The 22,869-nt window shown below is 43.7% G+C and overlaps 1 protein-coding gene across 3 annotated transcripts in view; it reads left to right on the forward strand.

Moving 5' to 3' along the window:
- Positions 1–22,869, forward strand: part of UGP2 (UDP-glucose pyrophosphorylase 2) — a 144,442-nt gene that overhangs the window by 37,241 nt on the left and 84,332 nt on the right. For 2 of the 3 annotated variants that reach the window (XM_040351224.1, XM_040351222.1), the window contains exon 2: positions 22,302–22,429. In XM_040351224.1, the coding sequence (XP_040207158.1) occupies positions 22,316–22,429 (114 nt within the window). In that variant the 5' untranslated portion in view covers positions 22,302–22,315. Of the gene's footprint in view, positions 1–21,957; positions 22,001–22,301; positions 22,430–22,869 lie in introns of those variants that run through there. The other variant, XM_040351223.1, reaches the window with a different exon arrangement.

The following is a 22,869-nucleotide window of genomic DNA, read 5'->3' on the forward strand; positions in this document are numbered from 1 at the left end:
AAATACCTTGGAACAAAGCAATCCAGTGCTGTAAAGTCACTGTTGAGAGGGCTGACATGTTCCTCCTGTCTTTCTTCCGGGTATGTGAGCAGCTCCAGCACTGTGATTGGCTGGAGTCGGGATGATGTCACTCCCACGTGTGCAAGCGAGAGCCCTCGGTTTTGGTATCAAGTGCTAAAGTTCCGGCCAGACCTTCAGAGCTCATGCACTTGTGATGTCACTGGCTGCATGCAGAGCGAATATCTGCTAAACGCCACACGTTTAGGAGATATTAATTTTACCTACAGGTAAGCCCTTTTTATATAAAATAGTACTACCTGGTGGCCCTCTAATGATAGTACAACCCTGCGCTTTAGGAATAGACAACAAAGTCCAGGCAATAAAAATTCTAACACGATTAAACACAATAAATATAAATAAAAGCAGCTGCTTAAAATTAAATGTCACTTGTTAAAAGCAGAAAAATAAAAACAGCCCGCACAGAGCATGCAAATAGTCCTGCAGCAGCGCTGCAAACTCCTGGTTTGAGAAAAATAATAAAAAAGCTGTGTGTGATGACTCGATCAGATGTAGTTTAGGTATGTGCTCCAATCACCAAAAAAAGGGCATTCACCACGTGGGGGGATATAGGGTCCCCTTCGGGGGAAACACTCACCAGATGGTTTCTTTAAACTTGCATTTCCATATCCATATAAATCACCTCACGTATCACTTTCGGATGTTTGGAAACTGTATACCTCTCTCCTATCTTGATCACCGTTATTGCATTTACTTCCAGGATGTATTGCTCGCAAATGTATGAGAAAATGAAAAAAACCATATGGTGCAATAACGTTTTTTGAAAATTTAATGTTACCCCAAAAAACAAATATACAATGGTCCCCTCATAAAAACGTGCGTACCAGAAAATGCATTGAATCAGGCACATAAAGGTTTCTTTAGCATTGCTCACTGTTAGGTGTAGACCCCTGAAGACCGCTCTATAGGCTTTCCTGTGGCTGTCACTTCCTGGTTTCTCCTACAGTGGAACGCATGTGTCACTTCCGGTCGGATGCTGGATAGCAGCTTACCTGTAGGTAAAAATTACTAAACGGGGTTTACAACTGCTTTAAGGCCAGGTTCACACACATGCAAATTGGATGCAGGTTTCCATGCATCCAATTCGCATGACAGGAGAGTGTGATTGGTTCACACAGGTCTGGGGCGACCACGGTCCGCATTTAAAAAGGGTGCGGCTTTGGTTCCGATTCAGGTGCGAATTTAAGCAAAAATTCAGACCTGATTCACACCTGAATCGGTGAACAGGACCGCACCAGACCCCATGCAGTGAGCCACGGCCGCAGGATATGTGAACCTGGCCTAAAGTTTTACGTTGCGTACACACGATTGGAAACTCCGACAAAAGTCTGATGCAAGCTTTTGGTCAGAAATTCCAATCGTGTGTAGGCTCCAACGTAATTTTTCTGTTGGAATTTCCGCCAAGAAAAATTTGGGAGCTGGTTCTCAAATTTTCAGATGCGAAAATTAATCAGAAATTTCGATCGTCTGTATGTATTTCCGATGGAGAAAAATCCTACACATGCTCAAAATCAATTAGACACATGCTCGGAAGCATTGAACTTAATTTTTTCTCGGCTCGTCGTTGTGTACTACGTCACAGCGTTCTTGACGGTTGGAATTTGGTGTGACCCAAAATTCCGTCGGAAAAAAATCAGCGGTTTTCTTGTCGTGTGTGTACGCGGCATTAGGTTGTTTTGATTTCAATTTATTTGCAAAGTCCATCAAAATCTGCTAGTTCATCTAACAATTGCCTTCTTTCCACATGGCCAATGCTGTTGTCCAAAGATGTTTCCTTTGTGCCTTCATCGATGTGATGTAGAGACGGCATAAGTTTTACTGGCCAGATCAGCAGGAAAAAATAAAGGAAAAAAGCCTGAAAAAACGAATGCAACTATCACATTAAGGGTTGGCAGGATGCAATATTACATTTTGTTTCTTGTTTTTTTGGAAAGGTGTGTGTGTGTGTGTGTGTGTGTGTGTGTGTGTGTGTGTGTGTGTGTGTGGGTTTTTTTTTTTTATTCGTTTCTTTTTTTTGCCTTTTTGTTTATATGTGATTCGTTGGGGATTCTGATGATTTGTTACAACAATCACGCATTTGTTTAAAATGATAATCGTATTTGTTCTCTATTAAGAAGCCAAGAAATCTGTTGCCCAGTTGGAAATTTTAGTCTATTTCCAATTTAAGCCTTTGGCTTGGTAACCCTAGGTTCACACTTGTGCAGGCCGCGGTTTGCACAGGCACAAGAGCCCATTCATTTGAATAGGCTGCCGTGCCTGCGCCACGCACAAAAGTCTCTGCACTACTTTGGAAATCTCAGCCCACATTTCTCATAAAAAGAAAAGCTTTATTTCTGGCATTAACCCCTTGTCTTCACCTTAGATGTATACACAGTGTTTTGCGTTTTTTTATGTTGGTCACCATCTTTTAGGCGTTTGGTTCCTTGGCATGTCAGTTGTTGGGCATCTGATGTCACCAACTTTTCAACCTGAGGGGAACAAGTCCTTCAAAACTGTTGTTTCTTTAGGGACTTTGTCGACCAGGTCAGGTCCAAATTACTTTAAGCCTGATCTAAGACATATGTAGGAAGCTAGTAGGACATTACTGAACTTTGGGGCACGTTTAAAGTAAGACTGAACATAAGGTGCTGCCCAAACATAACAATGACGTTCTAGAGGGGTACATAACTGAGAAACACTGCTTTTCATTACTACCCATTGCTGCGGAACATAGAAGGCAGCCATGCCCGACAAACTGAGGTCCTGTTGTCTTTCAACTCGCGGAATTACCGTATTTGATATTTTATTGTTTTGGAAAATTGGAAGTGTCTGTGATCTGTATAAATGTCTATAAAGCCATGCTCTTGTTGTAACTACAAATGCGTAGTAATTTTTTTAGATGTTTGCCAGGTCTGGATGTAGAATGAGGTCAATGACTGCATTCTAGCACTTGGAACATCAGACCGGTAACAATAACAGCTGCCTATGTTTTGGCTCCGTTCATATGTAGCACAGCATTGGAATGAGTAGAAAGAAAGTACTATATTTTCTGCCAATTTAGACAGCAATATACGGAAAGAAGGCAGCAGAGTGGAAAAACGAGGAAAGTCTGGCTCTGGATCTGCAACTGTTATAAATTTACACACCTTCGGGCACAGATGGTCATAGGGTAATGGCCAGATGAGCGGAGTGGTCTTTTAAACTAGTGATTTTGTACAACAGATGTAGTTTTTTGCACTACTTACAAAAGCTGATACAATTCTCATTTAACCTTTTTTTAGTATTTCAAAAATGATTTTCAATAATTTGAACCTGCAGCTTTCGTTAAACGCATACAGTGTGATCCTGCCAAAAAGGTTGTTTGTCAAGCACTTTTTGTTATTGGGTAACAAGTATCTGCCCATTGTGCCCCTGATGGGGAGTGTGGTGATGTCGTCTGAGGTTCCCTGATAATCCTTTGCAATGGTTTGGCAAGTTGGCATGGCTGCAGCCGTGGCCAAAGGTTTTAAGAATGACACAAATAATAATTTTCATGAGTCGTCTGCTTCCGCTTTTTAAGATGACAATTTGCATATACTCTACAATGTTATGAAGAGTGGTCAGATTAATTGCAAAGTCCCTCTTTTGCCATGAAAATAAACTTCATCCCATATAAAACATTTCCACTGCATTTGTGAAGAAGGCTTCAGGTCTCCGGAGAAATTCCAGCAAGTGCCAGGATCGTCTCCTACAGTTAAGTTGCGGGATCGGGGCACCACCAGTGCAGAGCTTTCCTCCAGGAATATATTCTGCAAAAGGTACAGGGATTGGACTGCTGAGGACTGGGGTAAAGTAATTTTCTCTGATTGTTTGGGGCAACCCGGAAAAAACCTTATCCAGAGAAGAAAAGCTGAGCACTACCATTGGTCCTGTGTCATGCCAACCGCAAAGCATCCTGAGACCATTTATGTGTGGGGTTTCTTCTCTTCCAAGGGAGTGGGCTCAATCACAATTTTGCCTAAAACACAGCTATGAATAAAGAATGGTACAAAAACATCTTCCGAAACCAAGAACGGCTTGGTGACAAACAATGCCTTTTCCAGCATGATGGAGCACCTTGCCATAAGGCAAAAGTGATGACTAAAGGCGGCTCGAATTTTATTTCGAAAATCGTATCAAAGAATTTTCGTACGAATTTCGCACTGTTGGTGGGCTGCAACAACAGCCGATTTTCGTCCGGCAAACAAATTTGAGAAATCCGACATGTTGGAAATTTTTTTGAAAAACAAACGATTTTCTGATCAATGATGGGAAAATCGTGCGAGAAATGTAATAGAAAAAAAATGTGCATGTGCAAGAAACGAATATTCCCGGAGAGAAACGAATATTCCCGGCAACATGAAGGTTTGGTCGGTCGAATTCCGAAAATCAATGGTGGCATCATCGGATCACAAAAAAAATGAACTTTCTGATTTTGAAAAGAAAATTTGTTCGAAATTCGAGCGTGTGTGGCTTGGGGAACAAAACATCGAAATTTTGGGTCCATGGCCAGGAAACTCCAAACTCCAATCCCATTGAGAACTTGTGGTCCTTCCTCTAGAGGCGAGTGAATAAACCCCCCCCCCCCCCTATACACACACAAATTCTTAAAGCGGAGGTTCACCCATAGCTTACACTTTTTAGCCTTAGATTCCTGCTCGTTGTGTCTAGGGGAATCGGCTATTGGTTTTAAAATATGATCCGTACTTACCCGTTTACGAGATGCATCCTCTCCGTCGCTTCCGGGTATGGGCTGCGGGAATGGGCGTTCCTTCTTGATTGACAGTCTTCCGAGAGGCTTCCGACGGTCGCATCCATCGCGTCATGATTTTCCGAAAGAAGCCGAACGTCGGTGCGCAGGCGCAGTATAGAGCCGCACCGACGTTCGGCTTCTTTCGGCTACGAGTGACGCGATGGATGCGACCGTCGGAAGCCTCTCGGAAGACTGTCAATCAAGAAGAAACGCCCGCTCCCGAAGACCCATACCCGGAAGCGACGGAAGAAGATGCATCTCGAAAACGGGTAAGTACGGATCATATTTTAAAACCAATAGCCGATTCCCCTAGACACAACGAGCAGGAATCTAAGGCTAAAATAGAAACAAAAACCGAATTGGGTGAACTCCCGCTTTAACTCCAAGCATTGATTAGGCAAGAATGGGCTACCACCAGTCAGGATGTGGCCCAGAAGTTGATTGATGGCATGTCAGGGTGTATTGCAGAGGTCTTGAAAAAGAAGGGTCAACACTGCAAATGTTGACTCTTTGCATAAACTTAATGTAATTGTCAATAAAAGCCTTTGACACTTATGAAATGCTTGTAATTCTTCTTCAGGATTACATAGTAACATCTGCTAAAAACACCGAAGCAGCAGACTTTGTGAAAGTTCAAATTTGTGTCATTCTCAAAACTTTTGGCCACGGCTGTAAATATTCAAGACTAGAAATTTTGGTACTGGAGCAATCCAAGAAGTTAGTAGATACTCAAGTTCTTCTAGCCTATCGGCAGCTGCACGTTTTTAAAATATATTCTTTTTGAATAGCTTGGCTCTTTTTAGTTCCTAATATTACTGGGGAATTTTGGATAACTCGTGCTTCTGACTGTCCTGGGTGTAAAGCTGTTTTTGCTAGTTTGAAGTATCTGTTCTCCATTAAACTCTTGCAAAAGTCAGTCCATGGTAGCAGAGAAATGTTCCCCTGCACATAATCCTTCTCTTGTTACAGATGGGCCCCTTCCACTTCAGGAGCTTTACTATCCACACCCAGACAGATGTGGGTTACACTTCCAAACCATGCTACAGCAGAAAGGGTGTCCTTGATCTCCTTCTTCTTTTTTTTTTTTTTTTTTTTTTTCCAATACTTAAATCTCTGTAGCGTTATAATGGCTTTTGGATAAGTGAGATTGTGAAAATTGTTTTTATTTACCGTAAAATATTTTCTCCGTGCACAGTGAAAGCAACCACAACATCTGAAAGTTGTAACACAATATAACAGTTGGAAAATTGCTGCAAACATAAAATATGGCGTATAACACGCACCCTAACTTTAAGACTGCATTCACACCTGAGCGTAGCTTGTTTGGTCGTTTTTTCGGGCGTTTTTTTTTCCAGCGCGCATATTCATGCGTATTTGCATACAGCGTCGTCTGACGTTTTTGTACTTCGACGTTTTTTATTTTAGCCAATAGGATAAATTATAATTTTCATCACTTGTTGGTAGATTTTATTTATCTTCTGCCTGGGTGAAATGTTCTATTGATTAGGTGACAAAACGCCCATAGTAAACGCTCGTTGTCGCGCTAGTCGCTTGAATTGAGCGTTTCCATTACTTTCTATGGGAAATATAAACGCTCAAAAACGCCCAAACCGCCTGATTCGCGCAACAAAAAAGGGTCCGGAACTTGTTTGAGCTTCAGGCGTTCGGCGTCAGGCGTTTTGGAGTGGAGATGTGAACCATCTGCATTGAGAATAATGTATTTTTTCCCCCTCTAGCGTTTTGGAGCATCGCGCTTCAGGCGACAAAACGCTCAGGTGTGAATGCAGCCTAGAGGGAAGTTTCAGGAAAAAAACTTTCCACAGCCCCCTGCGTATAACATGCAGGCACAGTTTACCCTCTATTTTCAGGGTAAAAAAGTGAGAGTTATACGCCAATAAATACAGTACATCATATAAAATATACACCACTATGAAAACCCATGTGACTAGGTGCATGAGAAATAAGAGAAATTTTGAATTGGCCCATTCTACAAAAGTTCTAAATAAACTCTTCTCAAAGTTCAGTCTTTCCACTGTGAATAAAAAGTGCTCAAAATAAAGATTAATCCGTTTTGCAACAGTTCAAAATAAACTCTTCTCAATAAAGTTCAGTAAAAAATGTCAGTGCCTCTTTTTACAGATTGGCAGTTACGCTTGTACAGATGACTTCCATTTAATATGGTCTCCGGTTCTGATTTTCCTCTCTTCTGGAACTTTCCATACAGTGAACAAGAAAGAAAAAGGGGTACCAATAGTATAAAACCATTTTACGAAAATGTGCTTTAGTTGTATTAAAAACATACAAAAAGCTTAAAGTGGATGTAAACCCACTCTCATCCTTTCTAAACTACTGCCATAGTGCTGATCTATAGGGATATACATGCCTCCTGCATGTATCCTTACCTGTCAAATATCTCCCCTCTGTCTGTTATAAGAACTAAAAAACTGCAGATTCTGTGGGTGGGTCTGTTGTCTGGAGCTCTGTGATGTCAGTACACTCCCCGCCCTCCTCTACACTCTCCTTGTCAACATGCATTTTTTTTTTTTGTGTATTCCTTACACTAAATTCTGCTATGATCGCTAACATCCAGTCAAAATCCAGAAAAGTAACAACATGACTTCAGAAAAGGAGTGGGAAGTAAAAAACAATAATGCTCCAGGCTAGTGCATGAGATATGTAAATAACCTGTCACTCAAAGCAAGGGGGCGGAACGGACTGAGGTTTTTCTCTGCAAGTCTGTTTTATTTCACTGAACAAATAAGAGGATTCCTCAGAGCTGGATTAACTCTGTGTGGCAAGACTGGGTACAGATGATAGGAAATCTTATACTGTACATTGTGACATCAAAAAAATACAAAACATTGGGGTTTACAGCCACTTTAAGTGATCTATCATTACTAACGTAACTCGGCCTGCATGATGTACTGTGCCAGAAGGAACATTTAAAACGCTTACTTGATGTCCGTTGCGTCACTTCTAATACGTCACTTCCACTGCAGATGTCACATCCGGTTGCTACTTAACCAGCGCCCCAACGTTTTATCTATTCTGATTTTGTCAAGGGGTTGAAAGTCCTCCTGTATAAGCGTTCTATGCCAATCTGTAAAAAGAGAGGCTTTGTTGTGTGGTGAGTCCTAGTCTGCTGGGGAGAGATGTTGGAGCACTTTTTTTATTCATGGTGGAAAGCTTGAACTTTCTTGAAGAGTTTGTATAGAACTGTTGCAGGGTAGACAAATCTTTTTGTCATACACCTGGTCACTTGGGCTTGGACAGTGGGGTTTATTTTATATAACGCATATTTTATGTTCGCAGCATCTTTCTTATTTTGTGTTGCATATCTTGAGTATATTGAATTGAAGGCTGCAGTGATATTGCACATTTGTATGAATATTTTGGGGTAGTGTATGTCTGTAGCACTGAGTTGGGTGATTATATTGAAAGGGATTGTGAAGTGTTGTGTGTTTTTTTTTTTTTTTTTTTTTTTTACCTTGATGCATTCTATGCATTTAGGTGATGAACCTTCTTTGTTGCAGCTGCCCCCAGAGCCCCCCTCCTTTTTTCTTTTCTTACTTGAGCCCGATCCAGCAATGTGCACAAGCCCAGCGGTTTCAGCTGCTGTCTCTGTTCTCATTGGATTGATAGCAGTGGGAGCCATTAGCTACCGCTGCTGTCAATCAAATCCGGTAACACGAGGGGGGTGGTGCTGAGTCCAGCTGTCTGTGTCAATGGACGCAGTAGCGAGACTTAGGAGTGCACCCCAATGGGTGCCCCTATGGTAAGCGGCTCTCCGCGGGGACACCCAATGAAGGGCAGGAGTGCCAGCGGTGCACCCCAGAAGAGGAGGATTGGGGCTGCTCTGTGCAAAAGAGCAGGTAAGTATAACATGTTTGAATTTTGTTTTTTTATAAAAATAACAAACCTTAACAACCACTTTAACATCTGAAAGTTGTTGAACTAAATCGGTGTGAACCGATGCTCCTCATTGTGACTTTTGTTACAAGTTTGCAGGTGTCATTTGGAATGTAGGTTATATCTGATCTACAAAGATGTTAAACAGAAAGATTTCGGTTGCCTTTTCTAGTGCATAGTTCATTTACATAGATTGAAGACAGATTTTTTTAAAATGACATGATTTATGCTGCATCATTTTTATGAGAAGAATTCTGAGAAAGTTGATGTGTTCCCTTTCACGATCACGTACAGAAAATGTAGATGACCCTTTTTTGTTCTATTTAGAGCTATGGTTTCGCTGTGGCTTAAAGTGAAAAAAGACAGATGCAGGCAGCTCTGTATGCTGTATTGAATACACAGCAATCATCTGCTAAAAAGAAAATGATATCATGTCAAATGATGACTGCTGGTTTGACTGGCAGGTTGGCAATCAAGAGGCAGCAGGAGAGGTGCAAAATGCGTGAATCAAATCAGAGTAGGGAGATCCTTGCACTGCAGCTTTCTCTCCAGCAAGGAGAACTTTGAGCAGTACAATCTCATGGGGATAAGCTGGCCATAGATCAAATTTTACTGTGAGAATTCTTAGGAAAATACAATTTTGGAATGTGTGAACTTTCCTACACTGTGAGGCCTCGTACACACGACAGAGTTTCTCGGCAGAATTCGGCGAGAAACTCGGTCAGAGCCGGATTCTGCCGAGAAACTCTGTCGTCTGTACACTTTTGGCCCGATGGAGCCGCCGAGGAACTCGTCGAGAGAATAGAGAACATGTTCTCTATTTTCTCGTTGTTCTATGGGAGAAGGCGGCCCGCCGAGCTCCTCGGCGGCTTCATCCCTGAACTCGACGTGTTTGGCACGTCGAGTTCCTCGGCCGTGTGTACGAGGCCTAAGAAATTCACTTGTCCACTCTGCTCCTTCAGTTTCTCGTCTTGAAGACGTCAGTTTGACCCACTAATGATTGGAAAAGGAACAAGCTTTAGAACCTTCTTTCCGAAGAATTTTTGTTCAAAATTCTACCCATCTTTGGCCAGCTTAACAGTCATGATGCCTCTCACTGCAGATTTACAGCCATGAGACTCCAAATAAAACGTGTGCACTGCTGTTTTCCTAGAAAGAATTCAAGACCATAGATTTTTCATTAAACTGTTAAAGCGGAGGTTCACCCTAAAAATATGTATTTAACATTCCATTCAGCATAATTCCAACATTTACACTACGCCGTTTTTTTTTTTTGCTGTACATACCGTCTTATTGTTTTCCACCCGGGTTCTCACTCCCGTGGGAGTAGGCGTTGATGATTGACGCCTTGTGAACCCCCCCCGGCGCATAAGGCGCGTCAAAAGTTTTCCGAAAGTAGCTGGCTCTATACGGCACCTGCGCAGTCAGCTCTACACGGCAGGCGCAGGCGCCGTATAGAGCCGACTAGCAGTTCGGCTACTTTAGGAAAACTGGTGACGCGCCTTATGCGCCGGGGGGAAGTTTTTCACAAGGCGTCAATCATCTAGCCTCTGCATAGGAACGCCTACTCCCGCGGGAGTGGGAAGTCGGGTGGAAAATAAAAATAAGACGGTATGTACAGCAAAAAAAAAAAAAAACGGCATAGTGTAAATGATGGAATGTTAAATGCATGTTTTTAGGGTGAACCTCCACTTTAAGGCCTACTTCCTATGTACAGTGGCCAAATCTTCACTTTTTTTTGTGTAGAACTTCCACTTTGCGCAACTTTGAACCCTATGTGACAAGGATAACATTAGGCAAATAAAAAATATATAAAAAAAATTAAACGTCGCTGTACCACCCCCCTAAACGCCAGCATGTGCTCATGCATGCGCACACACACTTTGCTTGAGCTAATTGTCCAATATAGCATGAAGCCACTTATGGCCATGGTGACGGGAACACTTGCATGTACTATACAGCATAACTGTTTTTGATTAGGCACATTTCTTTGGAGGGAGGTTGTCTTGGATTAAGTATTTGCAGGAGAGCGAGTTCATATTACTATATGTAAAGCATATGTTGGATGCTGAGTGCAGGTCTGGAATGTACATACTCGGGCTGCTACCTCTAGGGATCCTTCGGATATAGAAAACCTGCTTGCCTCCCCAGCTGGTCCCCAAGCCGATTGTTGTTATTTTCCTGTTGCATATGGCTAAATTGAAAAGTGGAAGCATTATTATGTTAGCTGAGCAAAAGACGAGCACTGTTGATCGGAGTCTCTTCTGTGATTCCTTACCACTTATGAAACCCCCAAGGTTTGTTAGTGTGGGGTCACTATAGCACCTCTAGTGCAGCTTTCGTTCTGCTTTAAAAAAAAAAACGGATTGCATGGTACTGCAGTACAGACAGACGCATGAGGTTTGCGATCTGCATTTGGGGTGTCTTTAGAATTGCATTGACTCCCACAGCATACCCAGTGCGTTTTGAAAGCGTTATGGGAAACGTGCTCTGAGTACAGGTTTCCCACACACTTCTGGTGTGAACGGGCCCTTTTATTCCAGGTCGGAAAACAATTGATCTATTACTAGTGAAAATGGATTATGCAACATTTTAGTATTCCTACAGTTTATATCAGTGGTGGCCCGGGGGCCACATATGGCCCGCGGAGACCTCTGATGTGGCCCACGACCTCTGGAATGGCGGGTTGGCAAGCCCAGATTGCAGGTTGCGGAGCAGAGCCCCATAAGGCGATGCTTCCTCCACAGCACTATCTTTTGCCATAGGCAGAGTCTATGGCAAAGTTCAGGATAGACACAGTGGGTGTGGGTAAACCATAGCACATCAGTGTGAAAGCAGTCTTAGGCCCTTTTCACACGATCAGCCCAACCAAATGGGACCCTCAATTTACCCCTATAGAGAGACAGATGTCCGTTTACCCCGCCTACCTCCAATCCGAAAAACAGAAGGGAATTTGTCCCCTACCATCTGGGTGGATCGGAGGGCCTATAGAGTAGTCGTAACCCTTAATCCGCCCGCTCTGCTCATTGTGGCCCGCGACTGGTTACCAAGTTGCTTAAGTGGCCCTCGTGCTTCAAAAGGTTGGGCACCCCTGGTTTATATAAAGGGAAAATGCATTTTAAATGTTTCTAAGAACTTTTATACACATCTATATTGCTAATCGCTCCTAATTTTTTTTTATTTAATTGTACTAATTTTTGGATCTTTCCAGTTAATTTTCCAACTTTGACCCTTGTGACTCAATGTGAAATGGCATCATCCATTTCTCACAACCGGTTGGCACAATCAAAGTGAGCGCTGGAGGGCCAGAGCAGAGAGCCGGTGACTGCTTTCTACTCAGAGTGGAGGGGAGAACTGAGCGATTAGCAGTGTTTGTTCACTCGGTTCTCGGCGACAGTTCTTGCGAGAAACATTCTTATCTGCTTATTGAATATACCCTATGATGGAATGGAAAACTCTATTGGGTGTTTATCGGAAATTGATAGTGTGATATATTCTGTTGGTGTCACCTAGTGTGGTAAAGCATGGTGTCACCCCCCCCCCCCCCCAAATAATTAACTGGGATCTCTGCAGACTGATGTAAGGGGGCAATCTGATGTTAGAGGGTCTCTGGCTCACAGAGATCCCGCTTATATCAGAGTTCACCTTTAACACAGAGTCTGCAGAGTTCACTTTAAACCAGTGTGCCAGACACTAAGTTATCCTAGAAGGGGGCAGGTCAGCTATGGCAACCCCTTTGCAGCACAGAGTCTTTTACCTTATATGACTAGCTCCCCCCCCCCCCCCAGTATTAGTGAGCATTACCATCCCCTCCATGGCTCTACAAATCCCAGCATAGCAGGCTGGGATCCCATGGAAAGAACATCCTCTCTCCCTGGCTGCTGCAGTGCCACACAAACACTGCCACTGCAAAGGTCTGTGCCCCTCCCACTTTCTCCTTACTGGATAGGGACATGTCCTCAGTACTGAATCCCGGTGGGTCCCCTTGTCTGCAGGAAAGCCGGGAGGCATGGCACTCGGAGGTGGAGAAGGGAATAGGAAGTTGCATCCTTTTCTGCCGCGGCCTGTGATTGCACTTGATTGGTTGTTTGGATGCTAGGCGTTCCTAGCAACCAATCATTTTCACAGCAGTGGGCAGCTGGTGGCTGGGCCTATATTAAGGCAGGGGCCTGGGCCCCTACGTTAATCTGGCCCTGATGGGGGTGACACCATTGCGGTCAGATATCCCTTCCTACTTGATGGTGTCACCCCCCCATTGCTATGCAACTGATATATTTAATGCATATGCAGTGTTGTTGTAAATGATCCCATCTGGTTGCTTCCGAAAGGCTACGCTGCCAGGTACCCTTACCCACAATGGCGGCGGCAGCACCCGACCGCTGATGGAAACATCAGCTAGGGGTGCCGGCATTGCTGGACTCCAGGACAGATAAGTGTCCATTTATTAAAAACCAGCAGCTGCAGTATGTGTAGCTGCTGGCTTTAAAAACCTTTTTTTTGGGCAGGACACTGATTTCAACGTCTGCATCCTGAAATAACTGCAATTATTCATATTAATGAATTTTATTTTATTTATTCTCCCCTCCCCCCCACATGGTTTTGCTGCTGTTGTGATTTGTGGTCTGTGCAATTCTAATTTAAACGTCAATCTAAGACGGAAAGTCTGCTGCCTGCATTCAGTTCACCAAACAAGTAATTTCCTTATCACCGTGGCTGACACTTGTGTGCTCAATACTCACCTTGTCAGTGTCCGCAGGGACTACAAATAACAAATACAGACTTTAACTGCCTGCTAGATTGACAAGTCTGTATCTCCAGTAACTCCAGTTCTGTACAGACCGTGTAACAATGGTAAGGCTGTGCTGGCTGCCATCCAATCTATTTGTAAAGCGCTTTATTCCTTCCACTATTTTATGATTTCTATAATTGACAGACAAAGAACAAACGGCAGTGCTCACCAAACGGCTAAATTCACAGTTGAAATGTGTGTGTGTGTGTGTGTGTGTGTTTGTTTTTTTTTCTGCTGAAACATTGGAAAAAGCACATATTCGCCACCCTTTAGACCCCTTTCACACTGAGCTGCTCATAGCGTCAGAGGTAAAACTCCGCTATTTTTACCGCCGACGCTATGGGCGGGTTTGCAGTGCATTTCAGTCGCTAGCGGGGTGGTTTTACCCCCCCACTAACGGCGGAGAAAGGGTTGAAACCACCCTAAATGCGCTTCTGCAGCAGTGCATTGCCAGCGGTATAGCCGCGCTGTCCTATTGATTTGAATGGGCAGCAGCGGTAAACACACCGCTCCAAAGATGCGGCTAGCAGGACTTTTTTGACCGTCCTGCTAGCGCAACACTCCAGTGTGAAAGCCCGAACTCGGGCTTTCTCACTGGAATGAATGGTGCAGCTGTTTAAGGGTGTTTTGCAGGCGCTATTTTTAATGCTATAGCGCCTGCAAAACGCTCCAGTGTGAAAGGGGTTTTATGTACCGTATGTACTCGAGTATAAGCTGAGGTACCTGATTTTACCACAAAAAAACTGGGAAAACGTATTGACTCGAGTATAAGCCTAGGGTGAGAATGCAGCAGCTACTCTAAGTGGAAAAGAGGGTAAACAATGTCCATTTGCATGCCTCACCAGTGTGTTTTTGATTTTAATTGTATTTATTTTTTACAATTCATTTTATTTATTGCAATTCTTTATTTTTTTAGCCCTGTTGGGGGGCTTTGGTGAGAAATTAGGGGTCTTAACAGACTCCTGACAACACTCCTTTGTGACAGAGAATGGGACTGAGGATAGGGATTTCCCAGTCCCTTTCTCAGCAGCCTCAGCTGCTCTGAAAATGACTTCAGCGGCTCCTCTCCATTCATAAAACTGAAGCATCGTAATCACAAGTTACAATGTTTCAGTTATGTGAATGGACAGAGTCAGTAATCGCTGACTTTGTTCATTCGGTAAAAGAAAGGGGGTGGGTTTACCGGCTCCTACCTCCCTCCGCTCTCCATCCTAACAGATCGAGGAGAGGGGGCGGAGGGAGACGGTCACGGAACATGGAGGGGGGCAGCAGAATAGAGGACAGTCACGGAGCACGGTGGTGGACACAGAGGGGACTGGAGAAGGATAAGGGGACAGTCAGTGGTGATCGGTGCGATGGGGCAGTTACTAGCAAGCACCGATCACCCTGTATAGATTAAGCAGCTGAAGGGCAGAGAGATCGTGGAGGACTGCGGCACCCGGGGCGGACTAAACACCGTTTTCGGCGGCCGAAATTTCAGCGCACCTCTAGACTCGAGTATAAGCCGAAGGGGGCGTTTTCAGCACAAAAATATGTGCTGAAAAACTTGGCTTATACTCAAGTATATACGGTAGTTCTATTATGCTGCATAATATAAGCAGCATTGAGTTTTTCTGCAGATTGTGTCCTTGTTCAGCCCTTTGCCTGCTCTTCGGGCTGTATGTATGTATGTCAGTGGCGGCTGGTGCTCAAAATTTTTGGGGGGGCGCAAACGAAAAAAATAAATAAAACAATTGCAGCCTCACTGTACCTATCAATTGTCACCACTGTGCCATGCCATCAAAACGCAGCCACTGTGCCATGCCATCAAAACACAGCCACCGTGCCATCAAAACGCAGCCACTGTGCCATGCCATCAAAACGCAACCACTGTGCCATCAAAACGCAACCACTGTGCCATCAAAACGCAACCACTGTGCCATCAAAACGCAGCCACCGTGCCATGCCATCAAAACGCAGCCACCGTGCCATGCCATCAAAACGCAGCCACTGTGCCATGCCATCAAAACACAGCCACTGTGCCATACCATCAAACGCAGCCACTGTGCCCCCAATTGTCGCCACTGTGCCCCCAATTGTCGCCACTGTGCCCCCAATTGTCGCCACTGTGCCCAGTACCCCCCCCCCCCCGGCACTTAGCTTTATGGCTTCTACGTCCCTCGATGTCCCTCGTCCCGCCCTCGATGACGCTTCAGCCAATCAGGTTACCTGATTGGCTGAGACGCCTGTCAGTCTTATCCTCGGACGTACGGCCGGTACGCCCCGAGGATGAGCTTCAGGAAGCCGACTACAGCCTCAGGGCCGATGGCCCTTATAGGCACTTCCACACAGCCAGTCAGCTGCTGCTATTCAGCTGACCGGCGCTCAACTTCCCGCCAGCTGAATAGTGGACGGCAGCGGCGAAAATATACAGATTCATACACTGTATGAATCTGTATATTTTACTGGCTGTGAGCGAGCCAGAGGGGGCGGCGCTCCTGCGTCCCTATGGACGCACCGCCACTGATGTATGTATATGTTCAGTTGTATCTGTCCCCCTGTGGTTCTCTGGGCATCATGCGTGATACATGGTCTTCTGTAGCCCATTTGCCTCAAGGTTTGATGTGTTGTACGTTCAGAGATGGTATTCTGCATACCTTGGTTGTAACAAGTGGTTATTTTAGTTACTGTTGCTTTTGTATCATCTCAAACCAGTCTGCCCATTCTCCTCTGACATCAACAAGGCATTTTTGTCCAAACAACTGCCGCTCACTGGATATTCTTTTTTTGGACCATTCTCTGAATCTCTGTAAACCCTAGAGATGGTTGTGCGTGAAAATCCCAGTAGCTTAGCAGTCTTTTAAATGCTCAGACCAGCCCGTCTGGCACCAACAACCATGCCACGTTCAAAGTCACTTAAATCCCCTTTCTTCCCTTTTCTGATGCGCGGTTTGAAATTGAGCAAGTTTTCACCACATCTAGATGCCTAAATGCATGGAGTTGCTGCCGTGTGACTAACCGATTTAGCAGTTTGTGTTACCAAGCAATTGAACTCAATATGTAACAAACAAAGGGTTGGGGGGACACACCTTAAACATACCTGTACATATTGTTCAACTTTCATTTAGATTTACCAAAACCATAATAATGAGGTCAAGCCTAAACCCTTTCAATTTGTATGCAATTAGTCAGGCCCTTGCACTACATAGTTGAAGGTAAATATAAAGGAAATTGAATAAGAAAATTATAGAATGTATGGCCAGCCTAAGGTTGGTGCTCTTAATAGCAGCACCAACCTTAGAAATGTATGTTTAGGGTGTGCCCCCTCCCCCCCAACTCTTTATTACATATTGAGTCCTGACCAGACTTCCTGGGTAGAGCACCCCCCCTCTCCCACATCAGTAAGTAGTTATAGGAGTCCCTTTTTTATAGTGCAGTTTAAAGCGGTCCACCCAAATTTTTTTTTTATTTTTTTTAAAGCCAGCAGCTACAAATACAGCATCTGCTGACTTTTAATGAATGGACACTTACCTGTCCAGTGCGCCCGCGATGTCGGCAGCTGAGGCCGAGCAATCGCTTGTCTCTCGGCTGCCCCCGCCGCAATCCTCGGCGAGGGAATCGGGAAATTAAGCATTGCGGCTTTACTGCCCGGTTCCCTACTGCGCATGCGCGAGCCTGGCAGCGCGTTCTCACTGGTCCCCGCTCTCTCCTGGGAGGGAAGTGGCATGACTCCCACAAGAGTATATGCCCAGAAGTGGGTGTTAATACCTGCACCCCCCTCCCCCTGAAAGGTGCCAAATGTGACATCGGAGGGGGGTAGGGTTCTGAAAAGCAGAAGTTCAATTTTTGGGTGGAACTCCGCTTTAAAGTGGAGGTTCACCCGAAAAACGATTTTTTTTTACATTAGAGCCAGCATAGTAAGGACATTTCATTTCGGCAGGTTTTTTTTTTTTTCTCTGCACTTACCTTTATATCCTGATTTTGTCCAGGGCTTCCGTGTTCTGATGTCTCCGGGACTGGGCGTTCCTATCCCAGCCTCAGGGTTCTGATGACTGCGGGACTGGGCGTTCCTATCCTTCCGTTCGATGATTGACGGCTTGTGAAACAGGTGACCTGTCGCACAACGCGCGTCACCAGATTTCCGGAAATTGCCGACCTGCGAGTCGGCAGGCGCCGTGTAGAGCTGACTGCGCAGGCGCCGTATAGTGCCGACTCGCAGCTCGGCTATTTCCCAACATATGGTGATGCGCTTTGTGCGACAGGTCACCTGTTTCACAAGCCGTCAATCATCGAACGGAAGGATAGGAACGCCCAGTCCCGCAGTCATCGGAACCCGGAAGCCCTGGACAACATCCGGATATAAAGGTATGTACAGAGAAAAATAGAAAGTGACCTGCCGAAATGTAATGTCCTTACTATGCTGGCTCTGATAGATGTAATTTAAAAAAAAAAATTTTTGGGTGAACCCCCGCTTTAAGCAGTGGAATCTTCAGCTAGCATACTTCTCCCATGGTTTTGAGAAGTGGGATTTATTTTTCATGCTATGAATAGTGTAGGACCCACTGAAAATGGCATCCTTTGACGCAGTGGCGGGCTTAAGCACGGTATGGCCATATGGTGTGACTAAATCCCCCATATTTACTTTATTAAGATCAGGTGTTTAAGTAGCTTTGCAAGATTTGAAAGCAACCTTTTTTTTTTTTTTAAGTGCAGGTATGCGCTATTCTCTGTGGCCCGAATACAGATGGGAGGAGGGTACGAATAAAACCATGTATAAGTATTCGAGGCATTTAACATGTGAAAAGTAAACTTCTAATATCATATAGACCAGGGGTCTCCAAGCTTTTCAAACAAAGGGCCAGTTTATTGTCTTTCGACATAGAAATGGTTGGGGACTTTGAATGAGGCATATGGACTGCCGCTCCAGCACATGCCTCCATCCCCGAAATTGGAACAAGAAAAGAAGTTGGGACTTTAAATGAGATGCGATTTGATGCAAACAGTAGTAAAGTAATAAAGTCCAAACTTCTTTTCTTGTTTATTGTCTTTCAGACATTAGGAGGACCGGATTGTGGCCAGCAGGGACAATAGATGTCAATGGCCCAGCATCAGTGAAAATAAATATGGCCCCAGGGCTGGTGGTCAATAGGAAGTTGAGTAATACCCCATCATTGGTTTCGGTGGAAGATATAGTGCCCCATTGTTGGTGTCAGTTGGAGAAATATTGCCTCATATCAGTGGGAGGAATAGTGCCCCAAGGGCCGGATAAAGGCTAGCAAAGGGCCACAGTTTGGAGACCCCTGATATAGATATATCACAGTGGAGTCCCAAGAGCCAAGCTCCTAGAGGCATTGGTTAATATTGGGGTTCAATAGGGGAAATGTTGGGGATAGCTTTCATCTGTGGTCCACTGAGTAGACGCAGAAAAGGGGCCTACAAGGGTTTTTTTTTTTTTTTACGGTTTAACTGGAAACACATTAAAAAATGTTATGCATTCCACAAAGAAGCTTTATAACTAGGAACACATGGTCATGAGAATCTGTGTGTGTGTGTATACAGCACTGAGATGATACTTTGCTATCTCAGCACAATTGCACAATTTCTGTGAACATGTGTGCTGTGTAAATGCCAATCACAAGCTATGTTATCTAAAATAAATGAAATCCTGTAGTAGCAAAGGTAAACAGATAGAAGATTTGAACTGTAAACTGATTATAAATGGGTCATTTGCAGCAACTGAAACAAAACCTGTCCATACACTAGTAGATTTTCAAACAAACATTTGTACAAACGTCTGTACTAGGGTTGCAACGATACTGAGCATGTGTACTTGTACTCGTGCAAATGCTCCGATGCTTGACCTGATACCTGGCAGTCAGGGGTGATGGGTGGGGGGACTTAAAAGCACCAATCTCCCTGTATAGATTTCAGTAAAGCAGCTGACAAGCACTCCCCCTGCCCCCCCCCCCCTGCAGCTTTCAGCTTCTTTTTTTTAAATCTATACAGGGAGATAGGTGCTTGTAACTCCCCAAACCGCCACATCGATCACCCCTGACTGTCCCCTGTGTCCTCCTCTGGTCCCCCTCTGTGTGCTCCTCCGGTCCTGGATCTGTCAGGATGGAGAGTGGAGGAAGGTGCTGGGAAACTTGTAATTTACCGTCTCCTTCCTTTTCTGAATGCACAGTCAGTGATCACTGACTGTTCATTCATAACTGAGCAGAGTAATCTGTGTTTACTATGTTTCAGTTTATGAATGGAGTGGAGCCGCTGTCTCCTGTCCATTCATTTTCAGTGCAGCTGAGGCTGCAGAGAAAGGGAGTGGGGAATCTGTGTCGGTCGCTTTCCCTGTCTCAAAGGGGAATTGTGGGGGGTCACCAAAGCTCCCCCCCCAACAGAGCTGATACAAATAAATGATAATAAAAAAAAAAAGGTAATATTTAAAAGTCAAGATTTTTTTTAAAAAAAAGTCCACCCCCCCCCCCCCCCCCCCCCCCAAACAAAGTAAGCATTGTAAAAAAACAAATACAAAAAATATATAATTGTAAAAAATTATTAAAAAAAATTAGTAAAATAAGCTACTGACAGTCCACTGTCACATGACATAAAAAAAAAAAGTATCGTTAAAAAAAAAAAAAGCATCGGCACTTGTACTCGGTCTTTAACCACTTACCCCCCGGACCATATTGCTGCCCAAAGACCAGAGTACTTTTTGCGATTCGGGACTGCGTCGCTTTAACAGACAATTGCGCGGTCGTGCGAAGTGGCTCCCAAACAAAATTGGCGTCCTTTTTTTCCCACAAATAGAGCTTTCTTTTGGTGGTATTTGATCACCTCTGCGTTTTTTTTATTTTTTTCGCTATAAACAAAAATAGAACGACAATTTTGAAAAAAATTAATATTTTTTACTTTTTGCTGTAATAAATATCCCCCAAAAATATATCAAAAAACATTTTTTTTCCTCAGTTTAGGCCGATACGTATTCTTCTACATATTTTTCGTAAAAAAAAATCGCAATAAGCGTTTATTGATTGGTTTGCGCAAAAGTTATAGCGTTTACAAAATAGGGGGTATTTTTATGGCATTTTTATTAATATTTTTTTTTTACTAGTAATGGCGGCGATCAGCGATTTTATTTTTTTCGGTATTGCGACATTATGGCGGACACTTCGGACATTTTTGACACATTTTTGGGACCATTGGCATTTTTATAGCGATCAGTGCTATAAAAATGCATTGGATTACTATAAAAATGCCACTGGCAGTGAAGGGGTTAACACTAGGGGGCGGGGAAGGGGTTAAGTATGCCTGGGTGTGTTCTTACTGTGGGGGGGGGTGGCCTCACTAGGGGAAACACTGATCTTCTGTTCATACATTGTATGAACAGAAAATCAGCATTTCCCCTGCTGACAGGAACGAGAGCTGTGTGTTTACACACACAGCTCCCGTTCCCCGCTCTGTACCGAGCGATCGCGTGTGCCCGGCGGCGATCGCGCCCGCCCGCCGGGCACACGCCCCTAGTGGCGGCTAATAGGCAGGACGTCATATTACGTGCTCTCGCCTAGGAGAGCCACCTTGTGGACGTATTTCGACGGTGCGGCGACGGCAAGTGGTTAAAAAGTGGTATCGGTGAAACCCCAGTCTGTCCGAAAATTCTCAGTACATTTGTTGACTAGACAAATGTCGTTCGAAGGTACTTCCAAATATCTTTTTGCTTTTAACATCTACGATGTATTTTAAATTTTTTTGGAACAAATGGCCTTTCCCAAACAAACAACTTTTTACTGTAAGAAATGAATTTGCTCATGAAAAAGTTTCAATCTTTCTTTGAATTTTCCCATCTCTGTGGTTGAAAATAATTGTCTGTGTGACCCCCACGAATGGGGGGGGGGGAGTGAATGAACATTCTAGAAACTAAAAATTTCTATTGAAATTCTGCTCGTGTTTGGCTAGATGAAGGGCTGTTGTAGAAAAGCTGGCAGGAAATAAATGGCACAAATATAATTCTTTTACACAGGATAGATTTCCTTTCTGTTCCATTTTTTTTCATTACTGAAAGCTAAAACCTGGTAGGTCGCCAGGGGCAGTTACTCTACTTTTACTTATGTTTTCAATGCTCCAGTTTTTCGAAATCATATGCTGATGATTTATTTTTTTTTTTTTTAAATCTTAAAAAAACTTTATTGAACAAAAAATAAAATAAGCAGTACAAGGTCGGGTGAAAGACAAGTTTAGACAGGATTCAAAGAACAACGTCGTCTTCTTTGACTCAATGGACAATATAATCTCTGACATTGAATATAAAAGTAGGACAACTAAGCATCTATATCGGGGGGGGAACACTGGTCGTCATTCATATGCCAAGTATAACGCCTATAGTCAGACCTTCAGCCCAGTAATTGTATGTGTGTTTTTTTTGTTTTCCAAATGCAGTCTAGGCAGATGATCCTTTGCTCCTCTATGGTCACCCATGGCTAGCAGAGGAAAACCATGTTTAGGTATGGAAGTGTTGGGTTAGCGTTGGACCATTTTAGGTGCACCTCTGATATCATTTTAAATGCAGTGTTGCTTTAAAATTAAAGCCAGAACATGTTCTATTTTTTTTTTTTTTTGTCCCTGACTACCAAAAAACACAACTGTCCCAGATATTTGCCCATTGTGTTTCTATGCAGGCAGCAATATGAGATGACTGCCTAAGGTGAAATCTAGAGAAAAAAATAGTTTGAGGGTTATTATATGTCTTTTCATAGTAGATTGTTATTGAACGTTGCCTAAACCATTTCAATTTTGTTTTTTTAGATTTAAGTCAAGCAATGTCTGGTGGAGAGATGTCGCAGTTCCAGGAAGCCATCAGACAAGAACTGGAGGAGGCCATGAAGGCCGACCTGGAAAAGATATTGTCTACTGCGCCTGAGGCTGAACTACAGGTAATGGTCCAGTAATCTCGTTCCCTTTTAAAATATAACAGTACCGGTAGCTTTTTTTTTTTTTTTTTTTCCTCTTTACCAATCCAACCCGTTGGATCCTTAAGATTCCAGACGCAACGTCTAGATTCACATTGAATGCGGCTTTGAAATTGTACAACCTCACTTGAAATTGCATCATTTCAAAGCTGAATGTCAGTACAACTTCAGGTGCAACGTGGCCGACATCTGTGTGACTTCATGCACCGATGTCTATGCAAGTTGCACCTGAAATCGGCAAAAGTAGTGCAGGAACTACTTTTTCAAATCTGTACTACTCTGCAAAGTCGGCATTGCACTGATTTAGGGCTGCAACCAACGATTATTTTCATAAAAAAACTAAAATAAGTACAAAAACAGCAAATAATCGCTACTGTAAGGGGTTCATTTTTTTACTGTTGGTC

Source organism: Rana temporaria, chromosome 4 (assembly GCF_905171775.1).
Source record: "Rana temporaria chromosome 4, aRanTem1.1, whole genome shotgun sequence".
NCBI lineage: Eukaryota > Metazoa > Chordata > Amphibia > Anura > Ranidae > Rana > Rana temporaria.